The sequence below is a fragment of the Entelurus aequoreus genome, linkage group LG22 (assembly GCF_033978785.1).
Source record: "Entelurus aequoreus isolate RoL-2023_Sb linkage group LG22, RoL_Eaeq_v1.1, whole genome shotgun sequence".
Taxonomy (NCBI): Eukaryota; Metazoa; Chordata; class Actinopteri; order Syngnathiformes; family Syngnathidae; genus Entelurus; species Entelurus aequoreus.
Window position 1 is genome coordinate 11,749,322 of NC_084752.1, and position 27,851 is coordinate 11,777,172.

The 27,851-nt window shown below is 39.1% G+C and overlaps 1 protein-coding gene across 1 annotated transcript; it reads left to right on the forward strand.

Annotated features, from left to right (window-relative positions):
• On the forward strand, nucleotides 1–27,533 carry p4hb (prolyl 4-hydroxylase, beta polypeptide). Its single transcript, XM_062032435.1, has 11 exons — nucleotides 1–314; nucleotides 5,805–6,011; nucleotides 9,566–9,699; nucleotides 10,114–10,251; nucleotides 13,651–13,755; nucleotides 13,870–13,995; nucleotides 14,098–14,298; nucleotides 15,980–16,100; nucleotides 16,629–16,810; nucleotides 17,925–18,044; nucleotides 26,473–27,533. The coding sequence occupies exons 1-11, from the start codon at nucleotides 176–178 to the stop codon at nucleotides 26,536–26,538; spliced, it is 1,539 nt and encodes a 512-aa protein (XP_061888419.1). The 5' UTR covers nucleotides 1–175; the 3' UTR covers nucleotides 26,539–27,533.
• The last annotated feature ends 318 nt before the right edge of the window (nucleotides 27,534–27,851 follow it).

Genomic DNA, 27,851 nt, shown 5'->3' on the forward strand with positions numbered 1-27,851 from the left:
GCATGCGCACTGCAGCTAACCCCCCTCCGCTTCCCGAGTGCACTGCCACGTTAGTGAGCGCCAGACACAAAACATAGCACCAAAAAAAGAAAAACAAAAACCAATAAGGAAGAAAGAAATAGCAAATTTGACTGCAAATCTGTCTGTCCCTGCGGAAGACTTCTCGTCGACGAAGATGCTCAAGATATTCCTCCTGTGCACGTTAGCCGTAGCCATTCCGGCGGAGATCACCGAGGAAGATGACGTCCTGGTGCTTAAGAAAAGTAACTTCGACGAGGCTCTCCTACTGCATCCCAACATCCTGGTAGAATTCTGTAAGTAGCACAAAAGCCACCTAAAAGGTTGTCCGCCATTTTTCCTTTCTCTTCGGCTAGCTTGCTAGCTAACCTGTGTGTCATACAATGAAACTTTGTCGCCTTCCCCAAGTTACTTCCGGTACTGGCTAAATCCTGGAGTGGAATGGAAAAGTCTGTATAATGATGTTTCGATGCAGGCTAACACTTGACTTTGATACAGCTAATTACTTGGCGCGCTATACACAACATATAATACTTTAATTTACTTATCTTTGTAGTAGCATGTCTGTGGTCATTTAATGGTGACAATAAAGACAGAAGTTGTTTGCCAATGAGCTTTAATTTTGAACGAGTCACAAATACTTTGAAGCTGTAAGCAACTCAGGCCTGTCCCGCTGCTCTGGAGTCAGATTGTTGACCTGCTCCCAAACCACGTGACTATCCCTGGACCAATCACGGCCTGATCGTAGGTCAGACAAGCCAATGAGCTGAGGGTGGGCGGGGTTTCTGGATAGTGGAGCTAAGTTGACGTGTACTTAAAAGACTGCAGGGTGGCTTATTGTAAAGTATTGTAAAAGGAAGCGCTGCAGGGTATTAGTTTTTGGCATACCTGAATTGAATATGCTTAAGGGCGAACGCAATGGATGATCTGTGCAAAAATATTTTTTTCATCACCCCGTTATTTGATGTTTTTCAACAACATTCCCGTCTTTCACACCAACCCAGCATTAAAATGTTAAGCTCATTCAAGACTATGGCTGTTTATCAACCTCTAATAATTATCACATTTTCTGTACTTTAACATTTTTCTTAAAGGGGAACTGCACTTTTTTAGAAATTTTGCCTAAAGGAACTGCACTTTTTTAGTAATTTTGCCTATTTATAGAACAGACTTGGGCAAAATACGTCCCAAAGGCCACATGCGGCCCGTTAAGATTTTCAATCCGGTCCGCCGGACGTTCTACGTATTTTTTTTTTAGACCTTTAACATCAAAACTGTAGCCGCCATTATGATGTGCAGTGCCGTTTTTAAATGACCTTAAGTCTTGAACTATAGAAAGTATTTCAATGGTTGAAATCTGCGCTTTAGGATGGGCGGGATTCCTGTATGGTTGTGGAGCTAAGTTGTGTACTTAAAAGACTGTAAAGTATTCAAAATGATGCGCTGCAGGGTATTCGTTTTTGGCATACCTGAATTGAATATGCTTAAGGGCGAACACAATGGATGATCTGTGTAAAATATTTTTTTTCATCAGCCCGTTATTTGACGTTTTTCAACAACTTTTACGGTATTCAAACCAACCCATCATTAAAATGTTGAGCTCATTCAAGACTATGGCTGTTTATCAACCCCAAATAATTATCACATTTTCTGTACTTTAACATTTTCCTTAAAGGGGAACTGCACTTTTTTTTAGAAATTTTGCCTTAAGGTACTGCACTTTTTTTTAAAGAAATTTTGCCTATAGTTTAGAACAGACCTTTGATTGATTGATTGAAACTTTTATTAGTAGATAGCACAGTACAGTACATATTCCGTACAATTGAACACTAAATGGTAACACCCGAATACGTTTTTCAACTTGTTTAAGTCGGGGTCCACGTAAATCAATTCATGGTAACGTAAATCAATTCAAGGCAAAAATACGGCCCGCAGGCCACATGTGGCCCATTAAGATTTTTAAGCCAGTCCGCCGGACGTTCCACATAATTTTTTTTAGACCTTTAACATCAAAACTGTAGCCGCCATTATGATGTGCAGTGCTGTTTTTAAATGACCGTGAGTCTTGAACTATAGAAAGTATTTCATTGGTTGAAGTCTGCGCTTTAGGGTGGGCGCGGTTTCTGTATAGTTGTGGAGCTAAGTTGACGTGTACTTAACCAAAGACTACTGCAGGGTGGTGCATTGTAAAGTATTCAAAATGATGCGCTGCAGGGTATTAGTTTTTGGCATACCTGAATTGACTATTATCTGTGTGAATGCTTAAGAGCGAACACATCTGTGCAAAATTATTTTTTTCATCAGCCCGTTATTTGACGTTTTTCAACAACTTTTACGGTTTTCAAACCAACCCATCATTAAAATGTTGAGCTCATTCAAGACTATGGCTGTTTATCAACCCCAAATAATTATCACATTTTCCTTAAAGGAGAACTTCACTTTTTTAGAAATTTTGCCTAAAGGAACTGCACTTTTTTTTAGTAATTTTGCCTATCGTTTAGAACAGGCTTGGGCAAAATACGTCCCGAGGGCCACATGCGGCCCGTTAATATTTTCAATCCGGTCCGCCAGACATTCTACATATTTTTTTTTTTAGATCTTTAACATCAAAACAGTAGCCGTCATTATGATGTGCAGTGCTGTTTTTAAATGACCGTAAGTCTTCAACTATAGAAAGTATTTCAATGGTTGAAATCTGCGCTTTAGGGTGGGCGGGATTTCTGTATGGTTGTGGAGCTAAGTTGACATGTACTTAACCAAAGACTACTGCAGGGTGGTGTATTGTAAAGTATTCAAAATGATGCACTGCAGGGTATTAGTTTTTGGCATACCTCAACTAAGTATTATCTGTGTGAATGCTTAAGGGCGAACACAATGGATGATGTGTGCAAATATATTTGTTTCCAGCCCGTTATTTGATGTTTTTCATCAACATTCACCTTTTTCACACCAACCCAGCGATAAAATGTTGAGCTCATTCAAGACTATGGCTGTTTATCTACCCCAAAAAAATTATCACATTTTCTGTACTTTGTAACATTTTTCTTAAAGGCCTACTGAAATGAATTTTTTTTATTTAAACGGGAATAGCAGATCCATTCTATGTGTCATACTTGATCATTTCGCGATATTGCCATATTTTTGCTGAAAGGATTTAGTAGAGAAAATCGACGATAAAGTTTGCAATTTTTGCTCGCTGATAAAAAAAGCCTTGCCTGTACCGGAAGTAGCGTGACGTCACAGGAGCTAGTATTCCTCACAATTCCCCATTGTTTACAATGTAGCGAGAGAGATTCGGACCGAGAAAGTGACGATTACCCCATTAATTTGAGCAAGGATGAAAGATTCGTAGATGAGGAACGTTACAGTGAAGGACTTGAGAGGCAGTGATGGACGTATCTTTTTTCGCTCTGACCGTAACTTAGGTACAAGCTGGCTCATTGGATTCCACACACTCTCCTTTTTCTATTGTCGATCACAGATCTGTTTTTTAAACCACCTCAGATACTATATCCTCTTGAAAATGAGAGTCGAGAACGCGAAATGGACATTCACAGTGACTGAACATGTAAATACACGATTAATAATATTCAGCTTTGCGAAGCTAAAAAAATAGAAGCTAACCTAGCCACGTAGCCAACGTGATAGCATCTATCTCAAATGCAGATATAAACTAAATTAAAAAAAAACCCTGACTGGATGGATAGACAGAAGATAAAAAATACTATTAAACCATGAACATGTAAATACACGATTAATAATATTCAGCTTTGCGAAGGTAAAAAAAAATAGAAGCTAACCTAGCTACGTAGCCAACATGATAGCATCTGTCTCAAATGCAGATAGAAACTAAATTAAAAAAAAACCCTGACTGGATGGATAGACAGAAGATCAAAAATACTATTAAACCATGAACATGTAAATACACGATTAATAATATTCAGTTTTCGAAGCTAAAAAAATAGAAGCTAACCTAGCTACGTAGCCAACGTGATAGCATCTGTCTCAAATGCAGATAGAAACTAAATTAAAAAAAACTCTGACTGGATGGATAGACAGAAGATCAAAAATACTATTAAACCATGAACATGTAAATACACGATTAATAATATTCAGCTTGGCGAAGCTAAAGAAACAGAAGCTAACTTAGATGCGGCGGCGGGCTTACTCACTGTAGTGCGTCTGCTATCCTGCTCAAAACACAACACAACCTCCTGGTGTTGGTGTTGCTGTAGTCCGCCGCTCCACCGATCGCACCTACAACTTTCTTATTTGCAGTCTCCATTGTCCATTAAACAAATTGCAAAAGATTCACCAACACAGATGTCCAGAATACTGTGGAATTTTGTCGAAGAAAACAGAGGTATTTGAATTGGGTCCAAACACTTCCCTTGCCCTCGTGACGTCACGCGCATACGTCATCATACCGCGACGTTTTCAAGCGGAAGTTTCCTGGGAATTTTAAAATTGCACTTTATAAGTTAACCCGGCCGTATTGGCATGTGTTGCAATGTTAAGATTTCATCATTAATATATAAACTATCAGACTGCGTGGTCGGTAGTAGTGGGTTTCAGTAGGCCTTTAAAGGGGAATTGCACTGTTTTTAGAAATTTTGCCTATCGTTTAGAACAGACCTAGGCAAAATACGGCCCGCAGGCCAAGCGGCCCATTAAGATTTTCAATCCGATTTTTTTTAGACCTTAAACATCAAAACTGTAGCCGCCATTATGATGTGCAGTGCTGTTTTTAAATGACCGTGAGTCTTGAACTATACAAAGTATTTCATTGGTTGAAGTCTGCTTTGAATAAATGGATGATTATAAAATAAGTCAGTCTTGTCTTAAAATTAGGGCTGTAAACGAAAATATTTCATTGCGATTATTGTATTTTGTCTGTAGTTAACTCTTAATCACAGAAGTTTTATTAAACATATACATTTCAAGTGTTTAATATCAACATTGGACTGAACAAATTATTGTCGCTCTATGCAATTGTCTGTTTATTAGGCAAGGCAAGGCAAGGCAACTTTATTTGTATAGCGCTTTTCATACACAAGGCAGACTCAAAGTGCTTCACAGACAACAAAGTGAAATGAAAGAAAATAAAAGCAAAATTAAAATGCAGACAATAAAAATAAAAACAGTGCAGACGTTAAAAGTTAAAAGATTAAAAGATTTAGCTGAAAGCTAAGGTGAACATAAAAGTCTTCAGTCTAGTTTTAAAAGTAGTGAGTTGGGGAGAGTCTGACATCTTCAGGAAGTTTATTCCAGCTATGTGTTGCATAGTGACTGAATGATGATCTCCCTTGATTTGAGTTTACTCTTGGAACCGCTAACAGATTGGTCTCAGAAGATCTTATTGATCTAGAGGGCGTATATAGTGGGAGCATATCAGTGATATACTTGGGCCCTAGACCATGTAGTGATTTATATGTGAGCAGGAGGATTTTGAAATCTATTCTCTGATGTACAGGGAGCCAATGTAAGGATTTAAGAATTGGTGTAATGTGCTCACATTTTTTGGTCTTTGTTAGAACTCTAGCAGCAGCGTTCTGAACAAGCTGTAGCTGCCTGACAGTTTTTTTTGGGAAGACCTGCAAGGAGACCATTACAATAGTCTAGCCTACTGGTAATAATATATTAAACACAAGCTCACTATAAAGACAAAATAAATTGCACCTGCAGTGTGCCAAAACCATCTTTTCATGTGAATAGTTTTTTTGCCGTTGTGCCAAATATTTTACCTACGTGTTCACTACATTTCTTGCTTGTACGCCATCTGTCAGATGCCCCATGGTGTGGTCACTGCAAAGCGCTGGCTCCGGAGTATGCCAAGGCCGCTGGAATGCTGAAGGCGGAGGGTTCAGCGATCCGCCTGGGTAAGGTTGACGCCACGGAAGAGAACGACCTGGCTCAGGAGTTTGGTGTCCGAGGATACCCAACCATCAAGTTCTTCAAGGGAGGAGACAAGGACTCCCCCAAAGAGTACTCAGGTGAGCTGTTTTTTTCTTTTTTACCCAAACTGAATTACCAGAGGAGACGGGATGTTTTTAAAGCAACATTGCACAATTGTTGGTAAAAATTGATTTAAAAAAAATACAAATAAAAATTATAATTATAATTAAGATTTTGTCGAAACAAAATACTGTTGTATTTTGAGATAGGAGCTGTCTCTCTGCTTTTTGTTGCTGTTAAGTTGCAAGCATACTGTAAACACAGTTATGAGCCTCCCCGCTGCTAGCTACTGTGGCAAATGCCTCATTGAACAATGTCGACTAATCGGATTATGAAGCGAACATCTATTCAGTAGCTCTAATTTTGCAATCGGCTTTTAAGTTCAGCTTGAGATAGTTTTAGGCACATGCTTACTAACAATTAAAGACTTCTTCACTCTGAAAGATTTATTCATTTTATAACTGCTACTCATAATTTTTTTACTAAAATATTTTTTACTCCATTTAAAGCAAGAGCAGACAACGTGCCTATAAAAACAACATATTTGATATAAAGGACTCTCAAAATGGCAGCAATATAAAAAACAAAACACCAACGCTATTGAGCTTTCTCTAAAGAGAAAAGCGTTTTGTGATAATCTGTTTTGAAAGCTGTACACGAGTGTGTATATATACCAAGTTTAAAAAAAATGTGTTTTGTCTCTGTTGTTAGCTAGCTAGGTAACAAGCTAACAAGGAGAGTTGGAGACAGTATCCTTCAGATGTTAGACAAGCCTCTTGTCACTTTAAAAGTTGTTTCTATTACATTCTATTTTGTATATTTCAAACAATATTTTTTTTGTTCCAAAAGTTAGTTCTTTTTAAAAGGTGTGTAAAATGTTAAAATGGTGGTGTTTTGGGGAGTGCACGCAAGGACTAAATTGATTTCAATTAATTTCAATGGGCGACAATGATTTGAGATACGAGTGTTTTGAGTTACAAGCTCAGACGTAACCAAATGAGCGTGTAAGTTGAAGTAGTGCTGTAATTCAGAGATGACTGCACCCTAACACATTGCCATTAGAGGCCACTCTGATATTTTAAAGAATTGACCCATTTTCCAGACCATTGTCTTTTAAGTTCAATGTTTTCCAAAGGCTTCACTTTCCCATCGCCACTCCATTTTTTAGGTTATATTGTGTTTACGGTCATGGCAGCATTAAGAGAAGCTTGAAGTTGCTTAAAATGTTTAAATAAATCTACAACCTACTTTAAGAACAATAGAATGTTAGTTTATGTGCATGGACAGAAAGTCTTTGCAGACCACAGTTGCTACAGAGTGGCATTTTTTAGGTATTGCTGGAAGTAGGATGGAGGAAAAAGAAGACAGTAAATGAACGTATGTATTTGTGAACTTTCTGAAGTGGGAAAGGGGTAGGATTAAATAAGCGTTGCTTCTTCCTACTCCTTTTCGGACGTGATGTAAAGAGAAATTATATGAAATTGTGTGTATTACACTGTGTGTTCATGTTCGAAATAAAATTTAAAAAAGAAAAGAAAGAAAGGATGAAATGCGACTGAGGAAGCACAAAGACAGGACACAACTCTTAGTAAGCACAGTCTTAGAATGTACAGTACAGGCCAAAGGTTTGGACACACCTTCTCATTCAATTAGTTTTCTTTATTTTCATGACTATTTACATTGTAGATTGTCACTGAAGGCATCAAAACAATGAATGAACACATGTGGAGTTATGTACTTAACGAAAAAAAAGGTGAAATAACTGAAAACATGTTTTATATTCTAGTTTCTTCAAAATTGCCACCCTTTGCTCTGATTACTGTTTTGCACACTCTTGGCATTCTCTCGATGAGCTTCACGAGGTAGTCAACTGGAATGGCTTTCACTTCACAGGTTTTATACTTTTGATGCCTTCAGTGACAATCTACAATGTCAATAGTCATGAAAATAAAGAAAACGCATTGAAATGAGGTGTGTCCAAACTTTTGGCCTGTACTGTATGTGTATGCATCTTGCACCCTGCAATATAAAACAGGGAATTGACCCACCAAGGAGGAATGATGAAAGCATTTCAGCGCAAAATAAAATAAAAACCCTTACTTGGCAAGAGTGGGTCTATAAAACCCTGTCCAAAAGATTGAATATCGTGATAGTTTGCTATATCAATATATTGTCACACATCTAAACGAGAGAAAAAAAACAGGTAAATCGCCATTTTGGTCATTAGCCGTTATGCTGTCAAGCTATTTTCCTGTGAAATATTGATTGGAAGACATACCTGAATACATGTAACACAGATACCCTGAATGTTTTCAAATCAGACAAATGCTCAATGACTTGGGCAATGAAATGTTTCAGTCCGTTTAAAAAAATGTCAAATTTAGTGGTGATTCTTTGGATTTTAGGTCAATGACTAAGTTTACACTGCAGGCCAAAGTGGCCGAAATCAGATTTTTAAGATCTGATTTTTTTTTTCCAGCTGACTTTTTACACTGCAAGTAAAATGTGATTTTTATCAGACTCCTGTGTAAACGTGCACAGGCCCCAATGTTGTCTAGATGTCACCTGTATACGCACTTCGATAAAGTGAAAACAAAGTTGACCGGGAGGAAGCTGCCTTTGTGAGAGCCTGTTTGCACTATTGAAAAGTGATGCACCGAATATTTGGTCATTTTAAATTGAAACTGAACCAGGTGTGATGAAATATCCATTTCCGCTGGCGACTGCTCCTTTCTGCCGCACACGCCAAAAAAATCAGATTCTGGTCACATACTGAAGTCAAATTTGAAAAGATCAGATTCCAATCGTATTCAGGACTACCTTCTGATGTGACTAGGGCTGCAACTAACGATTAATTTGATAATCGATGAATCTGTCGATTATTACTTCGATTAATAATCGGATAAAAGAGACAAACTACATTTCTATCCTTTCCAGTATTATATTGAAAAAAAACAACATACTGGCACCATACTTATTTGGATTGTTTCTCAGCTGTTTGTACATGTTGCAGTTTATAAATAAAGGTTTATTAAAAGAAAAAAAATTGCCTCTGCGCAGCATAGATCCAACGAATCGATGACTAAATTAATCGCCAACTATTTTTATAATCGATTTTAATCGATTTAATCTATTAGTTGTTGCAGCCCTAGATGTGACCTGGATCTGATGCCAAAATATCAGATTTGAAGCACTTTGGAGTGTTTAGACTGGCAAAAAAAATCAGATCTTTCACTTTAGGGCCAAATAAATCTGATTCAGTGTGCAGTGTTTGATTTTCAAAGTAAAATTTGGGGGTTTATTAAAGAGTGCCATCATTTGGTGTATTTGTCAGAAAAATAACGGCACAGGATAGAGAACACAGGGTTACTCCTATATGTATCTGATCATGGCACGGCACCATGGCTAAATTGAAGCCACCACACCTTTTATAAAAATTGCTTTCTGTGGAGTTGAGGGAAGTAGCACTTTGGACTGAGACGCTGCTTCAGTGGGTCAGTCTGAATTTAAAATGTACATGTCAAAGTTGTCAATTAAAAAGTTTTGTTAATTAGTTTTATCTTCATAAATTAACTTTTTTTTTTTGTTTTAGCTGGAAGACAGGCAGATGACATTGTTAACTGGCTGAAGAAGCGCACAGGCCCTGCTGTCACCACGCTGACCGACGTCACTGCCGCACAGTCTCTGATCGCCGACAGTGAGGTGCTGGTCATTGGGTTCTTTAAGGTGAGAGCATTTTGAATGTGCAGCCCATAATACGAACTCCAATCTAAAGAAGATATTGGTAAAGTTGTAATCTTGTAATGTAAGCAAATACGCCACAGCGTACACGTCAATGTCAGGCATTCAACAATCGCTATTTCTTTGGAATCAATAGCAGTCTTGCAGAAACTCTCCGCTTACTTTACTCTTTACACAAATCCTCAAAGCAACAAAATACAAATTGATGCTTTTTTCTAGTCGATGTACTTGATGAATTGTTGTAGCCCCAATGTGATTGCTGTTTTAAATTTTTTGTGCTGCCCTGGTTCATACACATAACTTTTTAGTCAAAAGTCTCATCTCATTTGTGTAGATTTTTCTCTAAAACATAAAAGTACTTTTTTTTTTGTCTTTTTTATCATACAAAAATGTCAATAGGATGTTGAGTCTGATGGTGCCAAGGCCTTCGAAAAAGCAGCTGAAGCCGTAGAAGACATTCCCTTTGGCCTTACCTCCGAGGATGCCGTTTTTACCAAGTTTGAGGTGTCCCAAGACAGCATTGTCCTCTTTAAGAAGGTGAGTGTTAGCTTCTGTCATCAAAAACTCCAAAACTAATGTGGTAGCAATTACTACTAAAGCATTATAAATGACATGGATTGTATTTTATTATCTTGACTTGTTCCAACAGTAACATTTCACATATAGGAAGAATATAAGGCGCACTTAAAATCTTTTTTTTTCCTCAAAACTCGACAGTGCGCCTTATAACCCAGTGCGCCTAATGTACGGAATAATTCTGGTTTTGCTTACCAACCTCAAAGCTATTTTATTTGGTACATGGTGAAATGATAAGTGTGACCAGTAGATGGCAGTCAAACATAAGATAAATGTGTAGACTGCAATATGATGGCAGTCACACACAAGAGATGCGTGTAGACTGCAATATGACTCAAGTAAACAACAGCAACATTTTATATGTTCCATTGAAAATATAGAATGTTACACACGGCGCTCAAAAATCTATTAAAATGTTTTATTACGGCTTTGGTAAGCTATGAAGCCGCACCGCTTGATGGATTGTACTGTGCTTCAACATACGAGTATTATTATAGTGTGTGTATAAGGTAAGACATATTATCTGGCGTTTTGTTAAACAATATTATGCAAAAGCAACTTTTCTTATCTTCTGGTACCTGCTGAGCTGTATTTGGTATCTGCATAAGTCCTGAAAAATTTCGCGCGTCCGCCTTTGTAGTCGGTGCTGACACCATTGTTGATAAGCTTCTTCTTTTTCTCCTTGTTATGGAACGAACATTCATCCTCCGCTGTTGCCATTTCTAATACAAAGTAGTGTAAAGTTCTTACTTATATCTGTCAGTAAACTCACCATGAAAGCACTAAAACATACCGGTGTAGTATGTTCACATTATTCACCCAAGGAACTTTAGTTCTTAAGAGAGTTGTTGTTGCACTAGTGAGCCACGGATGAGGAGATGCTGCTCCGTTATTGATTCAAGTAAAGTCTGAATGTCATTAAAACAGTTAGCTCCATCTTTTGACACTTCTTCCATTCCCGTCCTTGCACGCTACACCGCTACAACAAAGATGACGGAGAAAAGACGCTGCCGAAGGTGAGCCACTTAAATAAGACCGCCCACAAAATGGTGATCCTGAAGCGACTGGTCAAAATGTTGCATAGATTATGTTTTACAGATCATTTTCAAGTTGCTTTCTGTCAAAGAATAATATTACTCCATTAATGCGCCCTATTAGGGCTGGGCGATATATCGAATATACTCGATATATCGCGGGTTTGTCTCTGTGCGATATAGAAAATTACTATATCGTGATATTCGAGTATACGTTCTCACGCAGTTGCTTTTAGCTGCGGGCATTACACTACAGGCTCCTCTCACTCTTGTCTCTCCTTCTCACAGAGAGATAAAACAAGCGTACCTTCTTACATACTGTCGTGCATGCAACGTCATACGCCCTCGCCGAGCAGAGAGGTAGCAGCATGGGTAACGTTAGCTGTGGTGCTAGCGGAGTGGTGCCAGTGGTAATACGAGAGAAAGAAGGTGCCAATCTGGTAACAAATGAAGGAATAATTAATTCCAAGAAAAACCATCGTCCGGCGGTGGTTTGGCTTCAAGTGGGAATATGTCGAACAGACAACCGTAATAATGTCAAGTATGCGGCAAAAGTGTTGCTACAAAAAGTAGCAGCACTGCTAATTTTTAGCATCATTTGAAAAGTCACCCGCTAGAGAATGAAGAGTGCTTGAAACTCTGCATGTCAACATCTCCGTTCGGTGCCACACCAACAAAATGCCCAAGCAACCATTTCCAGATCAACACCGTATGAAAAAAATAGTCAACAGAAGGAGATAACGTTCACAATAGCCTACCACATAGTGAAGGACATACACTATTTGATTTCCTATTATGCAGCTCATTTTTATTTGACAGTTATGGAAATATCTTTTGTGACATCATGCACAAAAGTGCACTTTATTAGTTTTAAACTATTGTAGTGGCGTTCTGTACAAAAAGTGCACTTTAATTTAGTGTTGTTTTGATGTGTCATCTTAGTGACATCATGCACAAAATTGCACTAATAGCTTGTTTTAAAATGTTTCTGACAATCTTGCACTTTCTGTTTTGAAATTACATGAATGTTTGTGCCACTGCTGAATAACTGTTTAATAAATACAGTTTTGGTAAATTGACTTAGCTGTGATTTCCCTCTCTGCATGAAAGTGTAAAATGAGCATATATTAATGCAGTATGAACAAGAATGTTTTAATGTAGACACATAGAATCATCATACTGGTGGGATTATATGCATCAAGTGTTAATTCAAGGCTAAGGCAAAATATCAAGATATATATCGTGTATCGTGACATGGCCTAAAAATATTGAGATATTAATGAAAGGCCATATCGCCCAGCCCTTTGCCCTATAATCCGGTGCGCCTTATATATGAAAAAAAGATCGAAAATCGACCATTCATCGGCAGTGCGCTTTATAATCTAGTGCGTCCTATGGTCCGCAAAATACGGTATATTAAAGTGGTCATCTTTGGCCTCACGTGAGTCTTTTTATTTAAGCTTGCGTTTTGGTCGACTGCACTTTTTTAGGATACGCGTTTGTAATCTGACACGGTTGACCCCACAGTATCCCAGGTGCTGATTTTGCCATGTCTTGAGGTCCCCCTACATTGCTTTTCACATCCCTGCCTTTTTGCAGTTGTGAGATCTGCTCACAAAGTGATGTGCGCACATGAGAAAAACAATCCACTCTTAGGCTAATTGACTTTGAGCAGTGAAAACTTTCTTCACTTACGTAGCTAATGCACATGTAGATTTAAATCTCCTACGTTCAAGCATCATAGAATTCCGCAAATGAATGAACCTGGAGCTTGAAACCTGATGGTACATTTTTTGTAAGGACACCTGCTGCAACCACATCTCTTGCATGTACACATTGATCGTGGTAATTGGTTTAGGATGCATGCCATGGTCTCCATGGAGGACTAATGGAGCAGCAAAAGAAGATAACTAGAGGAAGTGGGGCATTATTACAAGGTTGGTTGTCTATAATCCGTAATGACAAAGTTTCGAGCAGCTTTAGATTCTTTAACCTTCACCTCAACATGTCAGTTAATGGTCCTGTCTGTTGACATGCTGTGTTCAGTCCTATGGTCGTGTAAATAACCTGGATCCATTAACTCATGTGGGCTCCTTGCCTGCAGTTAGGCAAACTCTCAAAACAGGGTCTCGAGGCAACAGGCTTCATTTTACTGCCAGGAATTGCCAGCAAGTCTGACAGCATGGCATCAGCCAAAACAACCTTCTATTGAGCTATTCTTAACACGCAATAGTCAGTTTGCCTGGAAATCCCCAGGCGATTTTCATGTGGGTTGTCAGTAAATGTTTTGTCATCCAGGCAGACAAATGTGTTTTTCTGTTTTCAGTTTGATGAGGGACGAAACACCTTTGACGGTGAGCTTACCAAAGAAAGCATCCTGTCTTTCGTTAAGGCCAACCAACTGCCTCTGGTCATCGAGTTCACTGAGCAGGTAATTAGTGGGGTCGTGTACATTAACTCACCGATCTAAATTTTAGTAATAAAATAGTCCGCAATGCCACATGTCCATGTGAACACTTCGTTTTTATATCTGTTTTACCCAAAGACCGCCACAAAAATCTTTGGGGGAGAGATCAAGTCCCACATTCTCATGTTCCTGCCAAAAGCAGCTTCAGACTTCCAGGAAAAAATGGACCAGTTTAAGAAAGCGGCAGAGTCATTCAAGGGTCAGGTAGGTCATCTCTAAGGTCACATTTTAGTTATGTTTTTCGCAGAAATCACTTACTTCATGTTAGGATGAGGACATTTTGTTTGACTAATTTTCTCTGTGTAGATCCTGTTCATTTTCATCGACAGCGACGTGGACGACAACCAGCGCATCCTGGAGTTCTTTGGCCTAAAGAAAGAGGAGTGCCCTGCCATCCGTCTCATCACATTGGAGGATGAGATGACCAAGTACAAGCCAGATAACGATGCCATCGTTGCAGAAAGTATTATTGAATTCTGCACACAATTCACCGAAGGCAAACTGAAGGTAGGATTGTGATTGACAACAATGCTTCCTTGCTTAATTCATTTTTGATTCAGATAGATTTAAAAAAAAAAAAAGAGCTTTATGCTGATTTGTGTAACTGGAAAACAACTAATAGTTGTCTGGGTGTACAACTTTCGGGGTGCAGAGGTTTGACTAAGTTTGAATATCAGCAAAAAACAGGCACGTGTTGCGATAGCTTCTCTATAATTCTCTACATATGGCATGTATAGGGATGTAATGATAAATGGCATTAATGATAACCATGGTAAAACGTCCAAAAGTTAGTATTACCGTTTTTAAATTAAGATAATCGAAAAACCAGAACTGCACTTTGATAAACTGACTGGTGCTGACTTAAATGGTAGCATGAATACAAGATACATTCTCTTTTTCCATTAAGAAACCACATACCCCAGTTTAAACTTGTATATAAACACATTGCTGTTTGGGCAACAAAGTTTTTCAATTGTGTACATTGACCCTACAGAGTGACCGATCAATAATCGGAAGAATACGAGACAGAGGTGCGTTCAAGGGCAGCTGAACAGAGTAGAATGCCACAACGACCGCAAGAACACACTTGTTAGTGAAGCATAAGAAACACAAAACATGCAAAATAGTGGGATTTCCAACATCGTATCTATTTATTTTAGTTATCAGAAGAAGAAAACAAAACTGGTTAAAATATTTCAGTGCGATTAGAAGTACTTAGTGAGCACATTCAACAATACCGTGAGAACTGATCACTTCAGTCACAATAACCGTGATGGCATTTTCATATTGTTACATCCCTTGGTGCATGTGCTAGTTTGTTGGTTTGGGCTAGCAAAACACTGACAATGGCGAAAACTTTCGCACATGCAGCATAGCCAATTTTAGTGCGATTGCTCCTCTGCAATTTTAATATGAGCTATGTGTACGTGTGGGTTTAAGCAATTGGGTTAATGAGCAAAGAAACATGTATCTGCAGCATATATGTTGGTTGGGGAGACCGTGCAAGCAAAACTTTGAGACAACTGCAATTGCTACGCTACAGTTACATTTGGGGGGTGCGCATGTGTTTGTGGGTTCGAGCAATTGGACAAACTAACATAGAGATGAGCACATTATAGCCGACTGCAGTGTTATCGCTCTACAGTTATATTTGTTGAGCTTGCGCACAGGTGTGTGTTTGGTGGGATTTGGCGATCAAAGCACTGGGACAATAACACCCACCCACTCACGCATGCATAAATTGTAGCCAACTATAGTGCGATTGCTCCTCTTCCATTGCAATTATTTAGTATGAGGACATGCACAAATTGGTTGGGGGGATTGGGCTAACAGACATGTGCACCTGCTCAGTGCAGCCAACTGTTGTGCGATCGCTTCTACAAACGTTCATATTAGATGACAATAGACTACAAAATAATCTGCTAAATCGAAATGAAGTTGTCATTTTGAGTAATGTGATCGCTCCTTCGCATGCAATAGAAAAAGCAGATGAGGAATTATAAATGTGCAAACATGACACCAAATAACATGCCATTGAAAAAATAATTAAGATAAGGCAATTTAGTTTACCTCACCCAACAAGCCCAAGCACTCTCTTACCTGGCCAAGCAGCTGAGTAGCAAGCATGGTAGCTAATGTGGTACATTCTCACTTGGTGACAATTGTTGTGCTGTCTCTTCCTCCTCAGCCTCACCTCATGAGCCAAGACATCCCTGAAGACTGGGACAAAAACCCAGTTAAGGTTCTGGTCGGCAAGAACTTTGAAGAAGTCGTCTTCAATCCCAAGAAAAACGTCTTTGTAGAATTCTGTAAGAACTGTGCTTCTCAGTTTGTTTGCATAATGTTGAGAACAAATTAATTTTGAAACAGGATTAGGGCAAATCTGTTCGTCCTTACCGACCTTAGCGAGGCAAAAGGCTCATTTTTTAAAGTCCTATTTTCAACATGGCTGTTAAATAGGCAAAGTCTGTGTGTCTTGCCTGTAACCTGAATCTGTACCATTCTTAGTCTCACAGGGAACTAAGCCTTTTTCATTTCAAGCGTCGGTCAGGCTTCACACGTACGCAATGTGGCTGCTTCTGCCATGGGAATTGTTACCAGACACTGATGCTGAAAAGAGCCACTTAAAAATAGTAGCTGTATCATTCAGCAATTCACATTGAAATGTGCACTATTTTGGGTAAATTCTTTGATTCATCCCTAGTAGGGTATTGTGCAACTCAACAGATAATGGCTTATTTCTTAGGGTATGTCCACACAATCAGTATTTGTGAACAAAAAAAAAGGGTGATAGCGGAACAAAAGTCCTTGATTGAATGAACTTTCCTGTGTTGCAGATGCACCTTGGTGTGGCCACTGCAAGCAGCTGAATCCCATCTGGGAAAAGTTGGGAGAGAAATACAAGGACAGTGCTGACATCGTTGTGGCAAAGATGGACTCCACAGCCAATGAGATTGAAGTAGTCAAAGTCCACAGCTTCCCCACACTTAAATTCTTTCCGGTGGGAGATGAACACAAGGTATTTCAATCATTTATTTGAGCAGACTTTTTTTTAAACACACGAGCAGGTCTTCACCTGGTCTTGCAGTTGTTCATTGGAAATATAGGGGTTTATTCACTTCCAAAGTAACGGCCAAGTGTCATTAGAGCTTCTAGGTTTAGCAATGCGAACGGTGGAAATGTGAGCCTGTTGACCTCCATATGCTTCTTGTTTGGTTCTGCTACCTTCCTGCTTTATGATACTTGTAAGACTGCTTTCCTCTTGCGCCGATATTCTCATTTTTGCCATCAGTTGTTTTGTTGGTTTAGCTGTGGTTCTTAACCATAGGGCAGGGGCCTATTGTTGGGCTGTGAGCGCCCCTAGAGGGCTGCCAAAAAATACCTGTTTCTCATCTGTGGGCCGTATGGGCCACAGCAGTACACTGTTTTAATAGTTTTCCACCACGTGTGGCAGTAATGACAATATTTTAAAAAATAACTAAACAAAGAGGTCTGGAGCTAAAGTCAAAGAACTTTCTCAAAGCGCAAAAAATATGACTTAAGTGACAAAGCTGTATTTTAATTTCCGCCTGCAGTTTATTTGAGAAACATTATTTATTAATTAATTTAGAATTTTTAATTTTAGCACTAATTGTATTTACATTTTTCATCAGTTGAGTAATTTTGCAGTATATTTTATTAGTGTTTTGTATTCGGCCTGACCTTAGCCTTAAAAATTTTATACACATTTTTATATAATTTTACATGGTTTATTCTGTTAAACTGTTAGTAGGTACAATTATTGAATACAATTAAAATCAAGACTGAAATTACTAAAAAGAAAAATGCTCCCGCAAATTATCAGTTTTGCTGCACTTAAATAACTGCAGCCCAGACATTAATGTTGCACTACAATATATATCGCACAGCACAAGCTGCTATACTGGTTTCCCCCTCGTAGAAAGTGTGAAAATTAGCTCCTGACCCTAATTTGACAATGTCTGTGGCAGGCTGTGGTGTCTGCATTGAAATACATGTGTCCTTTTCACATGTGACCACTTCCAATAAAATCACGCCTGAGCAATCTTATACTGTATTGTAAAGCTTCTATATACCGGGTTGAAGAAATAAAAAAAACTACATCCTGTCAATAGGTGATCGATTACAATGGGGAGAGAACATTGGAAGGCCTCACCAAGTTTCTGGAGAGTGGTGGTCAGGATGGAGGTGCTCCTGCTGGGGATGATGATGACGACGACGATGACTATGATGAGGTAAGAAATTCACCATTTATTGGTATACGTGTCTTTGCACACAATATACGATGACAAGTTGTTTAGTGGCGTGACTTCTAATTCTAGCAGCATTAAGATATGTTAGTTTTAAGTATATATTATAGTATAAAACTTAAGCAAAGAATGTAGACAAAATATGCAATGATTATAAGTTGCAGCAGTCTTTCGAGCAGTGTTATTTCACATAGGGTGATAAAGAACATAATTATTTTACAATGTATGAGTACCTACAGTAGCACAGATGTATACAATTTAGGGCTGTCAAGCGATTAACATTTTTAATTGAGTAATAGCATCTTGTCTGTAGTTAACTCGTAATTAATCATGATATCACAATTTTTTTATATCTTTAATAAATGTACCTTAAGCAAATAATTTTCGAGTTTTTGGTACTACCAACATGGGACAGGACAATTAGTTTTTTTTTATGCAAATGTTTTTTTTTTGTTGTTTTTTTTTTTAAATGCTCAATACTAAATGGACACAATCTTTTAAAGACAAACACTCTATGACTTCACACAATTATACTGTCTCACACATGCTTATAAGCTTGTGATACAGGATCCCTTTAAAACTAAACCTATTTTTAATAACAATAAAAAATGACTTGCAGTGTGCCAGCACAGCTCAGCTGGATGTGTAACTGTACTGCTCAGTCTTTTTAACGGACTCCCGAATTTTAGTACCCCTACCAAAAATCTCCCGGGGCAACCATTCTCCCGAATTTTCACCCGGACAACAATTATTAGGGGCGTGCCGTGATGGCACTGCCTTTAGCGTCCTCTACAACCTGTCGTCGCGTCTGCTTTTTCACCATACAAACAGTGTGCCGGCTCAGTCACATGTTGTATGCGGCTTCTGCATACACACGAAAGTGACTGCAAGACATACTTGATCAACAGCCATACAGGTCACACTGAGGGTGGCCGTATAAACAACTTTAACACTGTTACAAATATGCGCCACACTGTGAACCCACACCAAACAAGAATGACAAACACATTTCGGGAGGACATCCGCACCGTAACACAACAGAACAAATACCCAGAATCCCTTGCGTCCCTAACTCTTCCGGGCTACAATATACACCCCCGCTACCACCAAACCCCGCCCACCTCAACCCAGTCCCCCACACCTCAAACCCCCCCCCCCCCCCCCCCCCCCCCCAAATCTACCGAATTCGAAGGTCTCAAGGTTGGCAAGTATGCTGTGAAGTGAGTAAGGTTGTATATACTGTATAGAGTAGACTAACCCATGTGGTTCCTGTGGATGTGAACACAATTACTGTAGTGACTAAATAACATAGTGACTGAAACATACATAGTGATTCATTTGGATGAATGGGCTATGTATTTATGTCAACTCTGTTGATACTTTTTCAATTATTTAATCACTAAAACATCTTTTAAATGGTGCTTTTTTTTGCTAATATATTGCATGTTCAATTGCTGAAAAACCAAGAGCTTCGAAGGGGTTGTCCCTCCCACCAGGACCTAGCTGGGGACCTGTGGCCCCCAGACTCCCGTCTTTTTCATTAAGTTCATATCACATGCCTGTTTAGAATTGTGCACCCCATCAATTTTACAAAAATGTCTGAAGTTGATTAGAAAGAATGGTTCAGATAGACTCAAGGTATTTGAGTGCATTTAATCTTTACTAGTTTTCGTTGTGTCTTAAGATCCTAAAATAGCCCTAGGATGAGTCATGATTGTAGGTCCTAACATTATCCCTGACCCCTATTTCTCCAAGTGGGTGTGCTTAAAGGGGAACTGCACTTTTTTGGGAAATTTTGCTTATTTTGGGAAATTTTGCTTATCCTTCACAATCATTATGAAAGACATGACGACGGACTGATTTTTTTATTTTTATTATGAATTCTAAATATTAAATTATGTCAAGTCTGCTTACAATAGAGACTATGGGAGCTGTTTAATTGTAGAGCCCTTAAAAACATCCAAATACCTCCATATAGGTTTTATATACATGATGTAAGTATAAATGTAACTAAGTAACTGGTACATTTATAATAACGTTGGCAATTTACATATTTTGAGCATTTTAATCATACGCGGCACATTAATTAAAAAAACTCATAACGTTTGCTTTTTTTTCTTCATCCCTGATTTCTGCTCACTGTAGACTTTGAGAGCCAACAAACATAATTAAACATCACTTACTGTGCAAGGTCTGCTGTCATTAGGTTGCCGACTGCTAGGATGTTCATATATTCCATTGAGATGAAAAATTACCATAATCCTTGTGAGGGCGGAACAAGTGTTTCATGTTGTCCACGCCAGTTCCAGATCCTAAATGGCTGTCAAAGTGTGCCAACTTGTCAGATTATATCCAATCCAATCCAATCCACTTTATTTATATAGCACATTTACACAACAAGAATGTTTCCAAAGTGCTGCACAGCCATGTTAAAAACAATATTAAAAACAATATTAAAAACTATATTAAAAACAATATTAAAAACAATATTATGCTACACCAATGACTGAATAAAAACAAAGAATAAATGAATAGAAAACCAATACAGAGACAATATAAAAAATAAATATGATTAAAAACGATTTTAAAGGGTGAAACCAATTAAAACAGTAAAATAGACATCAAAATTTATAACCCTAACCCTAACCACACAGGACAACAGAGGACAGAAGACCACACAACTCACGTAGTGTTAAAAGCCAAAGAATAAAAGTGGGTCTTTAGACGAGACTTACAACACTCCACTGTGGGAGCAGTTTGAACATGGAGGGGCAGAGTGTTCCAGAGTTTAGGGCCGACCACAGAGAAGGCCCTGTCTCCCCTGGTTTTAAGTCTCGTCCTGGGCACCACGAGCTGGAGCTGGCTCTCGGACCTCAGAGCGCGCGCAGGAGTGTAAATTTGGATGAGGTCCGAGATATACTGAGGTGCCAGTCCATGTAAAGCTTTAAAAACAAACAGCAAGGATTTAAAATCAATTCTAAAATGAACAGGGAGCCAGTGCAAACTCCGAAGAATTGGGGTTATATGCTCACGTTTCCTGGCCCCTGTTAAAAGTCGTGCTGCCGCGTTCTGGACTAACTGCAACCGGGAGAGAGTTTTTTGGCTAATGCCAGCATAAAGTGCATTGCAGTAGTCTAGGCGACTTGAAATAAAAGCATGCACGACTTGTTCAAAAAGGTTAAAAGATAAAAATGGTTTTACCTTTGCTAAAAGACGAAGATGATAAAAACACGATTTTAAAACGCCATTGACTTGTTTGTCAAATTTAAAATCGCTGTCTATAGTGACGCCAAGGCTGGTGACTTTATATATCTTCAGCCATCTTCTTTTCAGGTGAGAGGCATGATTGATGATCTACAATAAACTTACAGGGTGCAGGGAAACAAGCAAGCAGCTGATCAGTTGATGATGTAAACATCATATTAATATCACTAATACTTGGTTATATTTAAGTTACTTAATGTAAATGGAGTATTGCTGGCGCTTTTTGAGTGGTTATTGATTTTTATGGGCGAAACAGTGGACCTCCCATTGGCTGCGCTGTTATTAGCGGACTTCTATTTACGTTTAATATTTAGAACGCATTTTTAAAAATCCATCCGTCATGTTTTTCATGATTGTGAACGATGGGCAGAATTCCCCCAAAAAAGTTCCGTCCCCCTTTAAACTAAAAGATCGATAGTTGAACAGTGAGCATTGAAGTCGTTTGTAATTCACAATTTCAAGTGTAAATAGGTGAGATGTTAATGTGTCGGGTTTTAATGCAGAGGATTCATGCTGGCTTTTAATTGCCGCTCACAAAGCCGAACATTACGGGTCCTCTTTGCACAACAGGACTGATTAATTTTATTACCACTCCTTCTCAGAAGTCTAATTTGAGCACAGCCTATTACTGTCCACTCATATCTTCTACAGCTGTTCTGTTTACTGGGCCTTGCCCGGAGACGCACGTGCAACATGGAGGGCCTTCCTGCGCACATCTTTCTCAGCTGGTCCCAGACCAGACAGGAGTGCAGATGTCACATAAAGTGGGGCGAGGGGGGAACTATTTGATCCCATACTGGTTTTTACGAGTTCACCCTCTAACAAAGATATCAACTTTTTTTTTTCGTAGCTTGATTGTCACAGAAAGATCTTCAAAAAAAATGTAAAAGTTCATACATTTGTATTTGATACTGTGAAATAACTATTTAAAGGCCTACTGAAACCCACTACTACCGACCACGCAGTCTGATAGTTTATACATCAATGATGAAATCTTAACATTGCAACACATGCCAATACGGCCGGGTTAACTTATAAAGTGCAATTCTAAATTTCCCGCCACACTTCCTGTTAAAAACGTTTTATTATGCTGACGTATGCGTGTGACGTCACGAGGACAAGGGAAGTATTCGGAGCCCGGAGAATCCTATACAACAAGCTCTGTTTTCATTTCATAATTCCACAGTATTCTGGACATCTGTGTTGGTGAATCTTTTGCAATTTGTTTAATGAACAATGGAGGCTACAAAGAAGAACGTTGTAGGTGGGATCGATCGGTGTATTAGCGGCTGGCTGTAGCAACACAACAAGAACTTAGCAGACGCCTAGCCGATGCTAGCCGCCAAACCCACGGATGAAGTCCTTCGTCGCGCCGTCGATCGCTGGAACGCAGGTGAGCACGACTGTTGATGGGCAGATGAGGGCTGATGAATGGGCAGATGAGGGCTGGCTGGCGTAGGTGGAGCGCTAATGTTTTTATCATAGCTCTGTGAGGTCCGGTTGCTAAGTTGCTAAATTAGCCTTAGCGTCGTTAGCAACAGCATTGTTAAGCTTTACCAGGCTGAGAATTATTAACCGTGTAGTTACATGTACATGGTTTAATAGTATTGTTGATCTTCTGTCTATCCTTCCAGTCAGGGATTTATGTATTTTGTTTCAATCTGCATTTGAGAACGATGCTATCACGTTAGCTCAGTAGCTAAGTGTGTCACCGATGTATTGTCGTGGAGATAAAAGTCACTGTGAATGTCCATTTCGCGTGCTCGACTCATTTTCAAGAGGATATAGTATCCGAGGTGGTTTAAAATACAAATCCGTGATACACAATAGAAAAAGGAGAGAGTGTGGAATCCAATGAGCCCTTGTACCTAAGTTACGGTCAGAGCGAAAAAAGATATGTCCTGCACTGCCTCTAGTTCTTCATTCTAATGTTCCTCATCCACGAATCTTTCATCCTCGCTCAAATTAATGGGGTAATCGTCGCTTTGTTGCTCCAAATCTCTCTCGCTCCATTGTAAACAAAGGAAAATTGTGAGGAATATTACCTCCTGTGACATCACGCTACTTCCGGTACAGGCAAAGCTTTTTTATCAGCGAGCAAAAGTTGCCAACTTTATCGTCGATTTTCTCTACTAAATCCTTTCAGCAAAAATATGGCAATATCGCGAAATGATCAAGTATGACACATAGAATGGATCTGCTATTTCCGTTTGAATAAAAAAAAATAATTTCAGTAGGCCTTTAATACCAAAGCAAAACATGAATCCGCAAGTACTTGGTGGAAAAACCCTTGTTGGATGTTTTTTTGTGATTATGGCAAAAGTCACAATTATTGAACCTTCTACCGCACTTTCGGTTATTGCACGGCTATCCCACTCAACTATTCTATTTGGGCGAGGTCTTCCTTGTTGTAGCCAAAGTGTGTCTGAACTAACCATGAATGTGTACACACTCGTGTTGTATCGCTCAGCTGTGTTTTAGTTTCCTCCATGATGGGACTGTCACATGGCTATTTCTTCCCATGCCTTTCTAGAAATTTGTTGTGCTTTGCAACACATGGATGCATGTCGTAACTGCACAGCTAGTAGTGTATTTTAGGGGGTTGGTGTACAGCAAAACAACAAACAGCAGTTTTAACATCAGTTAAAATCTTTGAAGTTGGCTTTTTATTATTTTTAACGAAGGGTTTCAAACATTTCAGAAGGGATTTTTGTCAGAGGAACATTCCGATAGCAGATTGTTTTCACCTCCATGTTTGTTAATAGTGATGCCGCTGGATTAGTTTCAAGTTTGAATGGTCAACAAAAGTATGGCAAGTCCATTCCTCCCTCTCTGGCGTTATGTTTTAACATTCTTGGCTCGCTGATTCTGCTTCAGTATGGTGCAGACGACCAGTAATACATTTGTGTTTTTAATCATTTATTTGTGATTCAATGAATGAACTTCTTCTCAGACTGACCTTAACGTGCACTTTTTTCCTTTACATGGTTGGAAAAACAGTTATTTGCATCTCTAGCTATGAGCTAATACTGGCGAGTAAGACCAAATGTTTTGGTGTGACTGAGTGTCAGACATTTGCTACCCTGATTATTGTGGGGATGTTTAACTATTTGCTTGCAACTTAAAGCGTAACAATAGTCGGACAGCTCTTCTATCAAAACACTCTTAAAAATGTCATTAAATCACTGTTGGCGTTAACACACTTTTAGTGTCTTTTTACGCATTGAAATCAGAAAGGACGCGCAATTCCGAAAGTCCTCTTCAGGAGCCACTTTTCAGCAAATGGCTCACTTATGAAGATGGAAAGATGTTTTGCACGCCATGTAAATGGGCTAATAAAACAACACATTTACGACTGGGTGCACTGATTTTCAAAGATCCAGCCTCACCAGGCACCAAGAAACATCCTGTTACACCTTTCCTGCTTGTCTGCTCCCGGACCGTGGTCCAGGAGCGCAGGGGAGACGTTCCCTCCAGGGCCGATATATTGTCGGGGGTCAACACCCTCCACTTTACCCGGCAGTGGCTCCCTACAGTTCCGTTCTTTGGTCGGAGTGATGAGGCCGTTGATTTGTTACAACTCTTTATTTATGTTTTCCACAAAGCCAAGCGGATATCCACCAGGCTATTAACACTCCTGAACATGCTAGCGCTCCCTCTCCTAACTTGCCCACTCACTTACATGCGTCACTCACCCCACATGCAGCCATTCTTAAAGGGGAACACACAGCTTATGGCCATCACCAAGCCAGAGATGAAATGCGAGAGGTATTGAGTGCAACTGTATTAAAATGACATTGAAACTAACTTGCCAAATTCTAAGTTTGTTGGCATTATTTGCCATGAAAGTGTAGATGTGGCGGTTTTTAAACTGATGAGAATATATAACATACAGGTGAGAATAATCAATTCCATTTGTCATATGCATGTATGCCTTGGCACACCACTATCATCATTTCATGACCGAAGCAAAAAACTTTTTACACTCTTATACTAAAATAAATACACCTACAACTTCCATCCATCCATTTTCTACCGCTTGTCCTTTTCAGGGTTGCGGGGGGTGCCTGCGCCTATCTCAGCACCTACAACTTATTAAATGAAAATATAGAAAAAAATACCGGCAGCGGTAAAGAGTTTAGATCAGTGGTTCTTAACCTGGGTTCGATCGAACCCTAGGGGTTCGGTGAGTCGGGCTCAGGGGTTCAGCGGAGGTCAAGACACAACCGACTCATCATGTAAATAAAAACTTCTCCCTATCGGCGTATTACGGATACGGCAACAGCAGAAGTCAGACTGATTTGCAGGTGTGTAATTTGTTGTGAGTTCATGCACTGTGTTGGTTTTGTTCTTTGAACAAGGTGATGTTCATGCACAGTTCATTTTGTGCACCAGTAAAAAACATGGTAACACTTTAGTATGGGGAACATATTCACCATTAATTAGTTGCTTATTAACATGCAAATTAGTAACATATTGGCTCTTAACTAGTCATTATTAAGTACTTATTAATGCCTTATTCGGCATGGCCTTATTATAACCCTAACCCTCTAACCCTAACCAAATAACTCTAAATTATGTCTTTGTTACTTAGAATATGTTCCCCATACTAAAGTGTTACCAAAAACATATAACTTTGTCTTGAATTTGAAAAAAAAACATTTTATTTTTCACGAAAGAAGGGTTCGGTGAACGCACATATGAAACTGGTGGGGTTCGGTACCGCCAACAAGGTTAAGAACCACTGGTTTAGATCCATGAAGGAAAGAAGAAAGTGAATCAATGAATGTTTATAACAGAATAAATTTACATATGCATAACAATGTATTTTCTTTTGTATAATTTTTTTAATGAATCAACGTTTATGACAACCTTTTTCCAAAACACAATATAGAATGTGAGATATAACAGGATAATTCATACATTTATCATTTGTTTTCAAGACGGTTAAAAATTGGGACCCCAAAAATTTACTGTGGGACCCCATTTTTATGACTTGATGGGGTACCTGTGACCCCATTTTTTAAATTCCTAGCACCAACACTGTCAATGTTTTTGATGGATTGTTTTTACATCCAAAAATGTTTGCACTTCATGCTCTGATTGTAGTTGTTTGAGGATTAAAGTAACATTTGTGTTTGCTCGCCAGGATCTGGGTGAAGGTCAGGACGAGGACTCTGACGGTGAGGACGACGATGGTCATGACGAGTTGTAAGAACTGGTAGGAGAGAAAAAAGGAGTTCCACCCTGTCCCCTCTTTACAAGTCACTACACTAACTTCACTTTTAATTGAACCCCCCTGACCCCGAGAACATTAATAAGTCACTTTCGTAACCGCCAAGTAGTTGGCCAAGTCAGCACATGAGTGGCGAGGCGGCCCCCAACCTCACATTCTGGTGTTCTATCTGAAGGGAGGGGCTGCACAGTGATGCCTCCAGCAAGGCTTCCACGCCAACTCTCTGCCTTTTTTTCTCAAACCTGATTTTTTTTTTTAGCCATCAAGAGTCTGCGCTAAAGCGGTTTTGTGCGAGGACAAGTGGCATTCTTGTTTGTATTTTCCCTCGGCGTGTAGCAACTTCTTGCCCCTCTGTGTAGTTAAAGATCTTCGTTTGTTGCTCTCCTCACTCGTCTTGAGGAGGACTGACCATTTTTCTAAAAGGAACAAATGCTAACTTTTTTTGGCTAGGGGAAAAAACATGTTTTATTTAATTTCTTTAACTATCTAGTGTGTTTTTTTTATGTTTGACCATCGTGCCCAGTTGGCCTCCTTGGGCAGAGTTGGCACTTGGACACACTCAGGCCATGGATGTTTGGTTTTGGCGTTTTTTTGAGTGGGTTCTGCAAAGTGGCGTTGTGTTCATGCCTCACTAGAGATTGTTTTTGGTGACTCAAACAGGACATTTGATGTTGGTTTGAGAGAAGTGCTTGTTAATCTGACGCGCCTCACACATGCTGTACCTTGTATCCATCTTGGCTCTCCCAACACGCTACTTGTCACCGCAAACTCAAGTGGGAATGGATCGTTTGCATTTAGTCTTATTGACTAAAATAGAGCGTACTGTATTACTGTAGGTGGTGGCACAAGTAGAGCTAGGAGATTACGTTTAACATCTGTACAGCAGTGAGGGATACTTAAAGCATTCCATCATATCCAGATTGGTGTGGAAAATGTGAAATGGTGGCCAATAAACAAAAAAAATGAAAAACACATTTTGCCTCCTGTTTTTGTTTTGCAATGTCAATTTAGTCATACACGTCAAACGTCTGTTTCCAACTATATACAAAATCATTCTTGCGTGTTTTGCCCCAATGGGAAGGCACAAGGAGTACCTTATTTTTCAGAGTACAAGTCGCTCCGGAGTATAAATCGCACCTGCCGAAAATGCATAATAAAGAAAGAAAAAAAACATAAGTCGCACTGGAGTTTAAGTCGCATTTTTTGGGGAAATGTATTTGATAAAACCCAACACCAAGAATAGACATTTGAAAGGCAATTTAAAATAAATAAAGAATAGTGAACAACAGGCT